This window comes from Cebidichthys violaceus, unplaced genomic scaffold (genome assembly GCF_023349555.1).
Source record: "Cebidichthys violaceus isolate CVI_PGR_0920_01 unplaced genomic scaffold, fCebVio1.0.p SCAF_15, whole genome shotgun sequence".
Taxonomy (NCBI): Eukaryota; Metazoa; Chordata; class Actinopteri; order Perciformes; family Stichaeidae; genus Cebidichthys; species Cebidichthys violaceus.
This window is the reverse complement of record NW_027176318.1, coordinates 7,579,315-7,596,149: the sequence shown is the minus strand read 5'-3', so window position 1 is coordinate 7,596,149 and position 16,835 is coordinate 7,579,315. Positions and strand designations below refer to the sequence as shown.

The 16,835-nt window shown below is 40.8% G+C and overlaps 1 protein-coding gene across 1 annotated transcript in view; it reads right to left on the bottom strand.

The window, feature by feature from the left end:
• The window catches only part of cntnap2a (contactin associated protein 2a), a 303,910-nt gene that overhangs the window by 25,853 nt on the left and 261,222 nt on the right, over positions 1 to 16,835 (bottom strand). Inside the window, exons 18-20 of the mRNA XM_068709763.1 lie at positions 14,085 to 14,255; positions 6,213 to 6,431; positions 920 to 1,156 (exon numbers count right to left, since the gene is read on the bottom strand). Coding sequence (XP_068565864.1) covers positions 920 to 1,156; positions 6,213 to 6,431; positions 14,085 to 14,255 — 627 coding nt within the window. The remainder of the gene's footprint in view (positions 1 to 919; positions 1,157 to 6,212; positions 6,432 to 14,084; positions 14,256 to 16,835) is intronic.

Here is a 16,835-nt window from a genome sequence, read left to right as displayed (position 1 = left end):
CTTTAGGAAACAAATTAATTCACGTGTCGGGGATCAACTCTCTGACTGGGAGCTAGCAGAAAGCCTCTGACAACACTGCTGCTCTTCTCCCCAGAGCATTTTATGAAAACTTGTTTTGGGAACTTTAATGCTGCATCTAATGAATCCCTGTGAAACAAACATGATGTTGTAGCAATATGCAACAGTGCAGGAGCAGAGCTATACATTTCTCATCTCTGAACTTCAAAAACCTGGAGCTACCCACCGCTTAGTGAAGTGACTTGCATTTTGTTTTTTAGTTTGATCTCTCAGCTCTGCATTTGCACAGTTTCAGCATTCAGTGAGTGCACTCTTACGTCCGGGAGAATTGGTGGGTAAGCACAATATCACTCTCAATCGATGCCTTTTATCATAAGCCCAAACACTTCCAACACCGACAGCTCCAAATTGAATAGGAAGTGAGGACAATCACAGAGCACAGCAAAAATCACAGTGGGTTGTCAGGCAATGACGCTCATTGAAACACAACTACTCCAGCAGTAATCGTGGCGCTATTTGCCTCTGGCTTTGTGAACTAACGAGGGACAATGCCAATGATAACGTGGCGTCACAAAGATCCCCGTAAAACTTACTGAAAAAGCGTAAGCCGAGAGATAATGACTCAGTGTGTCATCCTAAAATATGTAGCAGAAAGGTAGTTTGTTAGGTTGGAGGAAGGGAATAAAAGAAATAAAACAATAATTTATCTGCTACTACCTAAGGGAATTGCAAAAACCCCTGCAGTGTCGTCAAAGGGACATAAAATAGTTCCTGAAAGCCCACACGAAGAGAGATTGATTTGTCTTGCAATTGAAGTTTGAAAGATGAAGATCAGCATGATGGATTTGAGGCATTCATAGTCCCATGGTCCCAACAATAGGAGACTGAACATGTCTCTCACCTCTGGTGCAGAACGGGCCGTCATAGGCAGTGGCGGTGCAGTCACACAAGTAGCCATTGTACCTCTCCACACACTTCCCTCCGTTCCGGCAGTACATTCCAAAACTGGTACAGTGGCCTTGGCAACCGGGCTTGACCCCCGGCGTGACTTTGGCCCTCTCCTCCAGGTCGAGGGTGATGCCGTTCATCCGTAGGGCTCGGATGCAGCCCAGGAACCCCCGCTGCCCCCCTGCAGCACCTGAGGAGCAAGGAAGAGAAGGGGGTGGTGGTATCGGTGTAGCAAAGGATGTGTAGCATTGGGAGACAGGGAAAAAAAACAAATACAAAGAAGGCCAAATGGAAGTCAGGGTCACAGAAGACATTCTGAATGTAAGAGGCTGTTTTAATCTCTTTTTAGAAACGTTAATATCCTACCGCCTGGAGGAAGCCGCTGATGTCACGTTAATCGCTCCGACTGTGACGCTGTTCTTGAAACAACCTTCAACTCGTTTGATTTCTTCACTAATTAAAACAGCCTAATGAACACTGTGTCTTAATGAACATCTCACAAGTATACACACGCAAATGGATGCATGAATGCGCATGAACTACATACTACAGACAAACACACACATTTCAAACACACCACACACAGCGCACCTGATGCGAACGAGTCAATACAAGCATTAATGCTTAGCCTTGGGGTGTCGATAGCCATTCCTCTAAAGCGCCTCCATCGTCATTCTGGCCCTGCACCATTGCAGTCTAACTACCCATTAACTTGGACAGAGTAGGGGTGTTAAATAGATTAATGTGCAACTAAATGACTATAGCAATAAACACACTCATAAACATGCACCCACAGGTATATATTCAAACGTACAAAAGCACACCCACAGAGGACGGTTACACTGTATGGATAAACACACGAGTATGGGCGCACACTCACGCACACTGTCATTAACAAGAGCCGAGGGGCATTTTAGTTATTAAAACCTCTCAATTGCATCCTTTGAATTACAGAAAAGCGTTCGCTCAAGAAGACGTGTTAAGGAGACTTGAACACACACTTGGATTCCCCCCCCCCAACAGCTGCATTCCCACATACACACATCTGCTGGCTTAGCCGAATCAGATACAACGCAGATCTAATAAGATTACTAATACATTGTATTGCATAGTACTTTGATTTTCTCCAGCCGATACATTATTCACATATCAGGATGCAGCAGGGCTTTCACACGCTTTCTCCACTTTCCATTCCCTCAAAGGGTTTGACTTTTAGTAGACCTGTTAATTAATCTATTTTGTACCACTGATTGGCTGGAGGTTTCTGCCACCTGTTTACCCAGGTCTAAATCAGTCTCTGATTGAACGGACAGCAGGCTTTGAGGCCTGCAGAGACCAGGGCGGACACGTACACAGGTAAACAGGTACGTACGTACACACACACACACACACACACACACACACACACACACACACACACACACACACACACACACACACACACACACACACACACACACACACACACAGGTGCATACAGATTCTGTACAACTCACAAATGGTGTGTAATAGAGCCTGACTGATACTGACTGAAGTCAACATTGGCTTCTCACAGAAATACATGTTTTGGTAAATATGATGGCATACCGGCAAAAATGTAATGCTGCGCAGTAAATTGCAGAAATATTTTATAGGCTGCATTTTTTTCAGGTAAATATATTTTGTTCTATGTGTTCATCTAATTTTACCATTCAACTATAAATTATCCTTTCTTGCTGCCAATGATAGATTTGTATTTTTCTTAAATATCAGGGTAATACTCTACTGACAAAATACTGACATGGTTACAGAAATTCAGACACTAACAGTAATAAGAGTCAAACACAAATGTACCGTGCGTTTGCACCTATTTATTGGTTGTAATATGTGTGGCTCGCGTGCATATTACCCTCTAATGACATCCTAGTGAGGAAACATTTTATATTCATTAGGCTATACACTGTATACACAGCCATACACATACAACCACTTAAAATAGAAGTGATAGAATGTAACCTTTCCACCTTTGCTGTGTGTTTATGTTGGTACAAATTCTACATTACTGAGTAATGATGAATTAAAATGCTGTATGCACTTAAATACTGTATAGAGTTAAGAGAATGGACATACAGTGTGCATGTTTATGTATGTGGGCTGTTATTTTAAGCCTGATCCTACAAAGCAAATTGAGTCTCCATCTACACCAACTGGCTGCACATCTGCTGCACTGCTGTTCTTCCATTATCATTGTATGAGTGGTTTAATAGAATGGTGGTATGTCCTGTTTCTTTCTGTAAGTCTGTTTACTCTTCAGGACTGAAGAGATCCCCAAAACAGTGTTTGCCCACTCCATGTTTATTGGGGATGCACTTAAAGATGCAATTTGTTTTGTTTTTTTATTTTGATTCATATGGCCTAAATGCCATTTCAAAAGTTTTCCTAACCCACCGGCATTTCCAGGAGGTAGATATTATCATAGAAATCCCATTTTACCAGCCCAGTGCTTTATATCTGTTAGTTTACAGCAATTCTTTTTTTCCGACTATCTCTCTTAGAGGTCCATAATGGGTTTGCTTTTGATGGATCACTGCATGGAAAATGTACTTGTGTATTGCAATAAGGCTGAATCTACAGGCATTCCTCACACCTTTGTGTTAATGTATAGCATGAATCAAAAAACGTAGCAGCATGAGTGCATGTGAAGTTACATTTTAAAAGATTAATCAAGGCTTTGTTTGAATCACAAATTGTGTAGAGCTGCAGTAAAATCCGATCCAAACACACTCTGTTTGATCTGCGAGGTCTGTTACATTCCCGTTTATGTGTACTGTGAAAACTGAAGACGTTTTGTCTGCATCAATGTCACAGAGACATTTTATTATACTCATTAAATGTTACCTACTGTCTTGGCAGGTGAGCGAGGCAGGCTTCCCTGTGACAGGTGTCGCACACATGCAGTGAGTAGAAACAAGCAAGATGGCGATCCGGGAAGACAGAAAAACCAAAGTAGAAAAGAAAGACAAAACAATCCAACCATGAGAGAATTGAGCAAAAACATGCAAAAACATAAAAAAAAGGTATGATGGTAGCATTAATCAAGAGGGGAATCAAAAGAACAGATGGTGGCATTAAATTAATAAAATGTGGCAAGATTGATCGTTATGTGCATGTATGAAGTGAATTGGAGAGCTAAAAGTTAACAGTGTGAAGGAAATGACAGCAGGCTGATGGTATAACATTTACTCTCAGGGCCATTAGAGCAAATGAGCCACTGTGCAGTAAACACTAAAGCAATCAAATGCTTGATGAGGAGCATATTGATTGAAAGAGAGAGAAGGAGCTGATACAGCCACAGATATGAGAACAAGGTGGGCAAAATAAAGCTCCCTGTTGTACTTCCCTAATGCGTGATTATGTGAAATCATACAAACAGATCACATCATTGTTGAACTCCTTTTTTAGGTCTCTGGATTGCATCGTTTTTTTCTACCTCACTACTTTCAAACGGCCGCATCAATATCAATCAGAGACGATGTGTGAAGTGACAGGGGAACAATCTGTTCAGACAAAATCCTGATGCCTGTGGGACTCTCCCCACTCTTTCAAAATCAAACACAGAGAGATGTCTATCTTTTCCTAGTGTCAGAGGCCAAATCTAAACCACTTCCCTTTAGTGACTGGGTCACTTCCTCTGTAACTTCTTAAAGTGTTCCTCAAATGAGGATTAAGCAGGGATTAGAAATCAGATATGAGAAGGTGCTGACAGCTCTATGGCTGTTGTTACATACACGTCTTTCCCTGCTTTCTCTCTGTCTTCCATTATCCCTTGTGTTTTTAGGTGTGTGCCACACAGAGCAGGCCTGAGGCTTCTCCTGTCTTCCTTCGACAAAAAAGACAGAGTACACACATGCAAATGAGACCGAGGCGCTATCTGGAAGCCATTTCGTTCCCGGTTTCAAAGTCACCTGTCGCACTGCAATGAAACCTTTTCTCGCACCTTTTCATTTGACTAAACGAAAGAACAAATATACTGAGAGCCAAATTGGGACATGATAAGGTGAGGAGACTTCAGCAGCGTTCGTATCAGCAGAAGTGATGAGACAGTGAAATTATATTATAAACGGGGATCAGGGGGGTGGGAATATCACATCGGGATGCCTGATTGGAATTTGGAACAGTCTCCTTTGGGCAGAACTTTTTTTCCATGAGATAGTAAGAATTCTGTGATCCGTCTCAGCAGTTTTTCTTCTATCTGCAAATCCCTGAAACTATTTTAGCCCAAGAGTTTGGTTCAGAGCATATTGACAGCTCAGCACAAAAGGCAGCATGATATAGAGATGTAAAAGAATAACAGGGAAAACTGGACATATCTTGTGCCATGTGAACTGCTGATGAGCTTGAGACGCATTGTGTGGAGAGGAGGATGAAGGGAACTAACCAAACCTCTAAAAAAATGGAGGCATAATTGGTGTGATAATAAGGCTTGATCTGTCTGGTACAGAATGTGTGTGCGGGATAGGAAAAGTCAGAGGGTTGATATCGTCCTTGTGCAATAATAGTTTCTTAATCCAAAGGAATATAAATGCTGAGTCAAAGTATTAAAGTATAAAAGAAATGACCTCTATAAGTGAATTAAGTTAGTTTTAGTCACATGCCCTCACAGCCAGCACAGAGGCTCAGTTTTAACTTTATCAAGATCACTTACATGGATTAATTTCTGAGGATGTGGGTGTGTGCTCATGTGTGCGTATCATTAAACGTGAAATGGCTGTGTGTGTGTGTGTGTGTGTGTGTGTGTGTGTGTGTGTGTGTGTGTGTGTGTGTGTGTGTGTGTTCTGGATTAGTATGAATTTAATTAGCAGTGTCTGTGGCGAAGATGGACTGAAGCCTCTTTAAGAGAGAACCCGGTGATTTCAAGTAAAAGCTGCCACGCCTTTAACTTCTGAAACAATCAGACGTCCTCACAGTGGATGTCTGCATCTGAGGGCAACATTACTAGAAATAAAGACGGCACAGAATGTTTATTAAGTCAATCAAAGTACGGTTACACAATTGATGTGTACTTAGGCATTTGCCTTCCACACATAAGAGCTCGCAATTATGGTGCATTTGTCTCTGTGAGTGTCCCTTCGACACGAAGCGGATATTAAACGTTGAAATTGCAATCAAATGTGTGTACATGAGTCATTCTTACACTTAAGCGTTGTTAATTGTTTGGATTGTGTGGGGGAGTGTGTGTGTGTGTGTGTGTGTGTGGTTTGCCTTACCCACGTAGAGTTGGCTGAACAGCTCTAGCCGTGTGTGCCCCTGAGCAGGAGCAAGCTGAGACGCCCGATACGTCTGATCCAACTGAAGGACCGACTCTTTGACGTTTCGCTCGGCCATCACGCGGTGCCATTGGTCGTCATTGAGGGGCGCGGCCGAATGTACTGTCAACTCCACCGGTCCGTTTCCAACGTCAAAGGAGAAGGAGATGACTTTAGGAGCTGCATAGAGAGTGTGAGAAAAGAGTCAATTCTCCTGGAATCTTAGTTACAGAAGTCAAATGTTAAACCACATGATGCAAACATCACAACTTTCTAAAAGCCCAAAACTCTGTTCTGTCATAGTCCTCTCTGCAGGTAAATATGTATTCAATTTCTAATCTAATGGCTCATTTGTTTCAAGGCGATTCATTTGGCTTGTATAGATTTCAGCTTTGCAATACACGACTGCTCACAGCTTTGGACAGGACTAATCTCACAGACAGTCGATAGATGCCAGGAACTGTTGCATGGCATACAGTTGTATCACAGCAGTTTTCATGTTTTTCTTTCTGTTCTAGACTTTTAGAAGTTTTACTAGTTTTTTAGGGAGATGAAAGCCAAAGAGTGAGAGAAGAAACAGAGAGACAGTTGAAGATAAATGACAGAGAGAGTGTTAATGAACAAAAAGAAGGACAATTAATGAAAAATGAGGGCAAGATGGCCTTGTTTTTCATTAATTTTCTTCATCTTAGAGAAAGTGGATGTGTGTGTGTGTGTGTCGATGTGTGTGTTTTGATGGAAATGCCATAAAGTTGATTGCTTCTCTGCGGTTCAGCAGCCTAAGATTTCAACAGAACAACAGGGGGCACTGTTATACCTTTTATGACTATGACAGGTCAAATGTTCATTGATATTTCTGAATTACAGTGTGTGTGTGTGTGTGTGTCTGTGCGTGTGTTTCCGCCTACCACCTGTCCATTCCAGATGTTTTTGCTACTGCATTGGTGAGGTCACTATCTGATGGATTTGAACTCTGTAGGGAACAGTGATCAATCTGTAAACAGTCAGTGAGTGAGTGAGTGAGTGAGTGAGTGAGTGAGTGAGTGAGTGAGTGAGTGAGTGTGTGTGTGTGTGTGTGTGTGTGTGTGTGTGTGTGTGTGTGTGTGTAATCCCAGTAAAGGTGTGTGTGTGTTCTTATTTCAACCTCTGTCTCAACTTGACACAGTCAGGTAAATTATGTCCACATGACAAGACATTTGAAATGTTATTTTGAGACACAACTAACTAGACATACTAGATACTATACAGCTTTACATATATTAAAGCTAAGTAGCTTTTCTCTTTCCTGACTGGAAGACCCTGTTGGTTTGGATCCACAATTTTATTATTAAAGTTATACATCGTTTCTGACAACATATGCTCCATAAAGTGTGAACCAAAGGTGTTCAATTAATGCTTGTCACTGCAAAATGTCAAAGGAATCATTTGTACTTTGACCTATGAAGGGAATGAAGCAACAGTATGAAAACAATGAGGTTGTTATTTCTGCTGCTGGAAAGATGATTTGCAATTGTCAAATTAAAACCCAATTTGACTCTTTCCTAATACTGTGAGGCCGCTGCATAAAAGCTGTGTATTCTGGGTGGTGCCATATGGTGGTTACTGGCACCAGTGTGCAGCAGTCTTAGAGATGATGAATAACTACTTCACAGCTTTATATATTACTGCTCCATTATAGCTTCATTAGGCTCAGATATTAGAATGGATCATTTTATGTAGTGGTCAATTGGGAAACAAACATTTTTCCCTTTGCCCAATCAATATCCCTAGCCCCTTTCTCCTTTTCATATTGCTTTTATCTAATTATCTGTTTCACTCCTCTTCCATTTTTCAAACTCTTGATTCCATTCTACAGGACATAAATAGTTCTTCTGTTGTCTTTGTTCTTTTGTTTGCTTGTTCTTTCTTTTCTTTCCAGCATCCCCACAGTCCCCTGTGTCTCTCCTCCTTTCCCTCTGTATTACTTCCTCCATTCTTTAATTTCTTCAGTGTTTGTTATTTTGTTTCTTCATTTTAAGCTTGATTTCTTGCACTCACCAGTCCCTTATGAATCAGTCACTTTGCCCCCCCCCACCCCATCCCATCCTCCCTTCATTCCTTGATCCCTTTCTTGAAGACATTATCCCTTCCGCTTGAGATGAGATACAAGTACACCAGAAATCATCTCAGCAAAAGCTTGTCTGGATGTGCATTAACCTATAAGCTCTGAAAACGCTTAAACATTCAACTACCACACAACACAACACAGTGAGCCACAGAGTGTAAGCCCTCTGACAGGTTTTAGTACACTGAATTAATGACGTCTCTATGCAGAGAGCAAGTCTGAAGGGCAGGGAGGAGCGACATCAGTTATTTTAAATGTTGAAAGAAAGCCAAACATATATCAGAATACCCCAATAGAAACAAAGCTATAGCAATGCTGCTATAGCAACGCCGGACGACATGCGAGTGTGTGTTTGATTGTTTGTGTGTTGTTTAAGCAGCACTGCAAAGCAAGATGGATGCCCTCCAACTTGGTTTTTTATACTCCGTCCACAGGCAGGAATGAAAACTTAAGTACCCTCAGAGCACAGAGCTTGCCTCATCTATTTAAATAGCTGTGATGGATGATAGAAGTGTTAACGTAACGTAGGTTTTTGTGTGTGAGACGCACTTACATGTTAGCCTAGAGAAAAATATTTATTTATTTTCGCTTTCTATTAATCTTTCTATATGTAGGCTTAAGGAGCTATGTTCTAAATTATGCTTCAGTCTTTGTGTGAAATATCACTGATTCTGTGTTTGTCTAAAGTGAAGTTTCATTTTGCAGTTTTTCAGCTTTCTTCAGATGGCTGGCAGTGTATTTTCTCTGTGACCTCTTTTCTGTTATACTTGCTAAATCTTTGTTGTTTGTTTCATTTGCTTTGTTAGTCTTTTGCTCTGTGTTCTCCATCCCTAGGACGGCCGGAACAGTGAAGAGTTAAAGCAACTTCTCAAAAGCTAAGCATCGCTTTGTGACAAAAAAGGCTCTTCAAATAAAACTTTGTTTATGCTATCAGCAAAAAACATGCATGCCCACAATCCAAAGAATCCTGAGTACCTCTTAATGTTCTTAATGTGTACACAGAACAGATATAGCGAGAGAAATACTCCCTTCTGAAAAGTCTGAAAAATGTATATAGTGGTGGCTGGTTGCTTTTCTATTTAGTAGATAACTTCATATTGCTTCACAAGTCATAGAGGCATCTGACAACTTTCGAAAGCGATGCATAGTGCTAAACTTCTGATGTAAACTTTGTGTCTGTCTGGTCTTCACATAAAAAAGGCAATAATCCAATTTTATAAGCCGAGGTCCGAGCGGGAAAGAGCATTTCCCAGCTGGATCCCAGACTGAAAGTGTTTATAACCTTTGGGCAAGACTATCACTGAAATTGCAGCCTCTTAAAGACTCAAAACATGGCACATACCTACTTTCCACTGAGCCACAGAGCACCCCAGAAGTCAAGCCTTTCTGTATTTAGGGAGCTTTCTATCTGTCCCCAATCCTGTTACCAGTCCAGTTCACATGGTTCAGAATATGTCTTCAATGTCTCAAATATGTCTACAGATTCAAAGAGGAAAAGTGGTGTCCATCTGATGGCTTTGAGTCTTCTGAGGTCACAGTAACGTGTGTTTTGTACAAGGTCATGTGTGTGTTTTGAGCTCCTGCAATGGCACAGCTACGCTATCCTGGCCTAATGCTAGTTATTTCATACCTTGACTGGATTGTAGCAGACACAGTTTTTGCACCAGCGAGACGGCCGAGATTAGGTGTGTATTTATGTGTGTGAGCGTGCATGTGTGTGCATGCAAGTCGCTTTGTGAGTGTGTGTCTAAACGTGTGCTGTGGGGCAAAACGTAAGATGATAGCAAGGGAGAGGGGAGAGGAAATCAATGTGGGGCATTTTGAAAGCCTCGGGGGACGGACACACACACACACACACACACACACACACACACACACACACACACACACACACACACACACACACACACACACACACACACACTATCTCCTCTGGCCTGCTGTGCAGCCGTGACAGACTAGGTACTTACTATATCTTTGTGTGTGTTTTCGTGTGCACGTTTAGAAGACAAAGACCAATCCCCTTTGGCAAACTTCTCACTGTACTTGCATGTACAGTGTAGTGTCAGCACATCGGTTTTTTTCACCAAGAATAAGCGTGTGCATGCATTGGTGTGCATATGACTTTGTGCAAAACCAAGATTAACTGTAAGAAAGATTTGGGGAAAGAAAATGAAAAACGTATGCAGCATTTAGGTCGCAAACCAGCTGAGATAATGTCACCTTGTGTCATGGCTTTAGAAAGCACTTTGGCTCGTTGACTTTGTGTCTATTCAGTGGTAGGCATTTTGACACAAAATGGCGGGCCAGGAGCACCAGCAGCAAATGGTAAGCGAGCTTCTCTGACATCACATGTTCAAATTCCTTTGAATTTCAATGAAATGCAATTAGTTATCTATCAACAGCCATTGACAATGTGATTAAATTGAAGCCCGAGATTTTAACATTCTTGATCAGTGCAGCTCCACTGAGGCCACTGGGATGTTAATTTGAGACGTTGGAACACGATCATAGACACCTGCTACATGACATCAATCATGCATCTCTCAAAGGACTTAAAGAATGTGAAATGGGGTGGTCCAAAACGGTCCCATTTTTTGATATTTAAAACGCTTTGTTCTTCTCTCCTCTGTCGTCATTTCTTCAATAAGACATTATATGGTGAAAGCTGACATGTTCATGAGTAAGTCTGAAGTCTTTTAGAGCCCAAATGAAATTCAAAGTCTCTGTATCAAGTCTATGAGTTAGAGTCAAGTATAAAGTCTAAAATGTTACTTCATATGTCTATGCCAATAGCACTGTCTCCTTTTGGATTTTAATGAATTTGAATGTTTTGGTGTAATTTATTATCACATTGCATCGCACATTTGCTCTGCGCTCTTTGTCGTGCTGCGCTCCTCCAACTACACACACACATAGACACAAACACACATAGACACAAACACACGCACACAGCGTGAGCAGATAGGACGCTGTGGTGAAGTGAAGGATACTCGAGATAACGGCAACTAAGCTTATTACTGTACGTACAATAACATATTTGCAAGTAAAAAGCCAATACTTTATCAATATATCTGTTCAACAAGCATGTACATGTAAATGAAAATGAAACCTAATTCAATCAGCTCTGTCCGCAGTCTTTCATCCAGCGCTGCTATGTTTACACAAGCACAGCTTGCACGATAAGGCAAAATATATTTTTTTTGTAATGTTCTCTGCTGGCTGAGACAAAGTGGCCAGGAGGAGAGAGGACAGGAGGCACCGATACTGACGGATGTCTGTGTTCTTCATTCTTTATAATCTTCACTCACATTTCACATTTGTTTCCAGTGAAAAATCAATGATTTTATATAGTGACTTTGCTGTTGCAAACAAAACTGTTGCTGCTCTAAAAAAAATATTTTGATATATTTAAAATATAAATCCTAATCCTGTTCTGAATTGTTTAAAAAAATACTATATATGTTCTTAAAAGCAATTATTTCATAATCTAGTTCTCCAACACGCTTGGAGGTTCTGAGCAGAGGGGCATTTAGCTGGTTACAATCTGCAACACACCACTGGATGCCACTAAATCTTGCACACTGTTCCTTTAAAACTCACTGACATAGTTTTCCCAAAGATTCACCAATGTTTTCCTATTTGGGATTTGTTCTTAGGTTAAGAACAGAATCTATGCACGCTCAAGAGCACACATATGCACATTTGACTGCTGATACAAAATTATTGGTTAAAGCGTTTTCTTCAGTTTTACAGTTGTAACACTGCATTGATATTACTTGATTATTTTATGAATTATTTCATTGTTTCACAAAGCACAAAGGTCTTTTTATAATATGTATCAACAACATCTGAATGCAGTTTAGTAGCAAATGATTTTGTGCTTTGTAGATTATCTGTACAGTTTTAATATCAACTAAATCACAACATTTTAATGCATTTTAATAAATAGTACATTGGCTGGTTCATAAGATTCCGATCAATTCACAATTCTTATCGCTCTCTTCTGTAGCATTAAAATTGGATTAGTGTTGGTTTTGTTCCCCCGTACCTCCACAAAGCAGGTAATGTATGGAACCATGAGAGAACAATACTGTACATATAGCGATTTCTTATTCAAGATATCTTTAGTTCTATATAATATTGCAATGGTTTTAGAGTTTGTGTTACATAATTTATGCCGAGCCCAGAAATTTATATTCATACACTCTTTCTATAATAACATAATTTATCATAATCTTTACTTGATTATTGATTTGCAGATTATCAAATAATCAATAAGTATAAACTGCTCTACCCTCTTTAGACTTTTGTTTGGGCATTTCAATTTCTGTGTGCAGACGGCCTTGCAGTCTCATGCCCTTTTGTGTAGATGGCAGGGTGTTTACTTATGCTAATTAAGACTGGGACATGCCTTCAATTTGAGAGGACAATGGGATTCATCATAAGAACAAAGGGAGGAAGAATTCTGTGGTTTTATCAACACACCATCAATCTGACGTAGACTTTTCTCAAGAACAAATTCAAGAAAAAATGTATTCCACGTCAGCTTGGTGATAATCTCCTCTTCTCGTAGGCAGGGGGTCGTCCAGGTCTTCTCCCTCACTTTCAGCCGAGGCCACAAAGGGAAACCAGCCCGCGGAGGCCCCCTCCCCATCAGAGGCATTATCACAGATGATGTAAGGTTATTCTTCAGAGTCATCTCAGTGTGTTCATATGCATCACTTTGTCTCTCTCCACTGTGAGATCCTGTAAATTTGTCACAGCTCAGAACAACAGACTGTAGATTTGACCTTCGGCAGGAGAAGCTTGTGAAAGATAAGCTTTGCAAAAATAAGCAGGCAACACCTGTTATGCTAATGTGTCAAATACATATCGAAACACATTTTATCATACTCATCTCAGTTTTCAGAGGTTAGCTACAGAATGTCAAATAAATAAACTTTAGTGTTTCTGTCAGTCAACGAAATACAGATTGCAATTCAATATTTGAGATATTTTTAACTAGTATAGTGTTTTTTCTAATGATGAAAATTTATTTTGTTGACTTTCTAAATGGTTCACATTTGTGTGCATGTGTTTGTCTTTGTATTAGGAATTGTGAAAGAGTTGAGATGTGACACTGCAGAAGCTTCCTGCATGGGAATATGTCCGTCTTTTGAATGTGTGCAGGTACACACATCACGAAATACACACAGATTACCCATTTCACTGACACCATTGTGACCCTGTGTGTGTGGGTGTATTTGTACTTTTAAGGGAGTTAAACTCTCACATTTATAAGAATGTTTTTTTGAAAAAGAAAAGGAGAGAGAAAGAGAGACAGAGAGAGAATATGTGTACGTCTGTGTGTGAGCTTGTGTTATGTCAACCCTGAAAATGGGTGATTTGGTTAAACAGAGGTTTATAATGGACATAATTATTGCACACACCAATTACCTTAAATAAATGATTGCTCTCTCTTGCAATCACACAAAGTAGTGCACTATAATCAGGAAGGCAATTGACTGTTGCTGGTGTGTGCGTCAGCGTCAGTGTGTTTGTATGTGAGTGTGTGTGTGTGTGTGTGTGTGTGGCGGCAGGTTGCACACGGCCCTATCAGACTGGTGGATTAAACCCTTACACTAGGCTAGATAAAGAGTCTGAGCAAGAGAGAAAATATAGAAGGCACAAACAGAGAGAGAAATGACTCCCATGCACACACACACAATCACTCAGATGCATCTTACATTTGAGCTCCAAGCGAATGAAATCAGTGTTGCCCAGGTTTTCCAGAAAGACGCCGTAGGGCGCGCTGGTCTTGAAGTAGAAGGAGATGTCGGCGCTGGTCTCACCCTGGAAAGTGGCAAAGTGCAGGTAGGATGACGGGGTGGTGAAGGATGCAGCATTCCAGTAGTTATCTGTGGAAAAATAGATAGAATCACAACTCTCACCCAGCCCATGCATGGACCTACTGTACCCTCCATCAGCTCTGTGGCATACACAACAAGCTGCAGAATAAATTCATTGTAGGAATGTTTTTTATTTCAAATGGTTATGCATCCATTTTCATTTCATTCCAAAGAGCTATCCATCTATTCTGGATTAAACAGTGTTATCTCATGGCCATTGTCTAATGTGGCTCATTTAATATCTCCTCAGTAAAAATGATTTCATCAACTAAAACTCCTTTTCTGTGCAGAGGTTTTAACGCAGCCTGTAATTTCCTGCAACTCCAATGATACTCAATAGAAAGTTGATCATATCATAATAGCAGAGAGGGAGGCTATTTATTTTCTTCTAAATGAGGACCTGAGAAGGGGACCAGGGTACATAGATAGAGTGCTGCGGGATCTTTGATAACAACTTTTCTAATGACTTTTATGAAGCAAAACCAGCGGCTGCTAATGAAGACAAAGTAGCAGCGCACAAAACAGCTGCTGATGAATTATCGGACTGTGGTTGATGAAGTGACTTCTCTGCTGTCCCCTCTCCTCTCTCCTTGCCATGCCCCTGTCTTACTCCTGTCACTCAAGGAAGATGAAGAGCAGAGAGGAAAAGAAGAGGACTCCCCACTTTGTTTGATGAAGATTTCTAGATAAATGCCAAATACGTATCCATTATGATGATTGTTGCTGATTAAAAAGTAATCAGCTTATTGAATAATCATTTTAGCACTCATTTTGCTTCCTGTCAAGTGCGTGAGTTCATACTGTTGTATGCATTTGTGTGAGTGCATGGCTGTAAGTGTAGGTATGCACCGGTGTCCATGCAGTTCTGTGTGTTTGTGTGTCTCCTGGCTCAGTGCGATAAGCGCTCCCCAATGACAGGGCTGAGCTTCTCCCCTCTCCTCCTTGCCTTACATCCTGTCACCAGGGGCAAGGACAGATAGTGGCCAAGCACACACACACACACACACACACACACACACACACACACACACACACACACACACACACACACACACACACACACACACACACACACACACACACGCGCGCACATGCACACACAGACTCACACCCGTACACACAACCCCCTGCTGATGCTGCCTTTGTGATTAGTGTGTTTGAAGTTGGAATACTGTTCATTTCTCAACGGGAGGTGCAGCCAATTATTGAACAGGGCTAATTGGGGAATAGAACAGGAGGAAGTCTGCAGAGGCGAAACAAATAATTAAGTTGACTATGCTGTTCCATAGCAAGAAGGGCCACATAGTTGGTGACACTCAAATGCTCACTTCACTGACTGATTACAAAGGAATTGTTTTGATAATTGCAACAAATGCAAGGGCTCTAACATACAATAATGATGCTACTTTACAAGAAATAATAAAAAAGTTACAGGAGAAGCACTAAAAAATATGTTGATACACATGCTGGAAAATCATTTGCTCAGTATTCTTTTGAGTAGACTGCATAAACAGAATCAGCCCTCACAGTACAAATATGACGTCACAAATAGAAACCAACATAAGAATGTCTCATGTGCTTGGATATCTATTTGTATGCACTGAATGAGACGGTGCTTCAAGCAAGAGAGTAAAAAGAAGGTTGACAAAGACAGAAGCAAGGACAGAAGGATATAGAAATACAGCCTGGAGGCGAGTCACGCTTCAGAAGGAGGGAGAGAGAACAAGAGGAAAAGAGGGAAGTGGGAGGAGGTTAGAGAGAATGGGCTCAAAAGGGATCTATGGTGCGAGAAGCAAAGGACAACAAAACATTAGGGGGTTGACAGAAACTGAGTGTTGGAGAGAATAAACATGGAAGCCAAATCATAAACATCTGATTGCCCCTATGCCAGACCCACAGATGCAACTGCTTGGCTAAGTTCGGTGGCACATTTAACTCTCCAATATTGAAATGTTTATCAAACAAATGTTTAAAAAACTGACCCAGCACAACACTGTCTGACTGAGCTATCACACACATTAACCTTTTAGTTAACCCATTTATTAGTTTCATGATGAGGCAAGGGAAATTAACTTCATGCCAAAAATGTATTGATTTAATATAAACTGAGCTGCCTGCTACACCAAACAGCCTTGGTATTAATTAATTGGAGTTAATTTGTGTGTTACTATAACCTCTGTGAAAGCACGCCATTTCCTTTATGTATTCATATGTAAAAATCTTACAGTACATAGAAACAAACTAGAAACCCCTTTTGGGAACCTTGTCAACGGTGAGCAATGAGCACTTCAAAGAAAGTTTTCTAATGGAATCCGTTAAGGTTTTCTCAACAAGCCATTTTTCTCTGTCTAATTGGTTCCAAGGTGACGCAAATGCCCGAAATTCACATCCCGTTGTCACCTCTTCTCACGGATGCCCTTGGTCTCATTGTGGGGTGCACCAAACCAATGTCGTACTCGATTGTTAGACACCTCATTTAGTGGAGAGCCAAAACAATGTTGGATTTTATTTCTTCTTTCAAAGCTTAGACTGCATGTTTTGCAGTCTCAAGAGTCTGTTGCTTGGTGGTAGCCTTCAATACTTCCAATC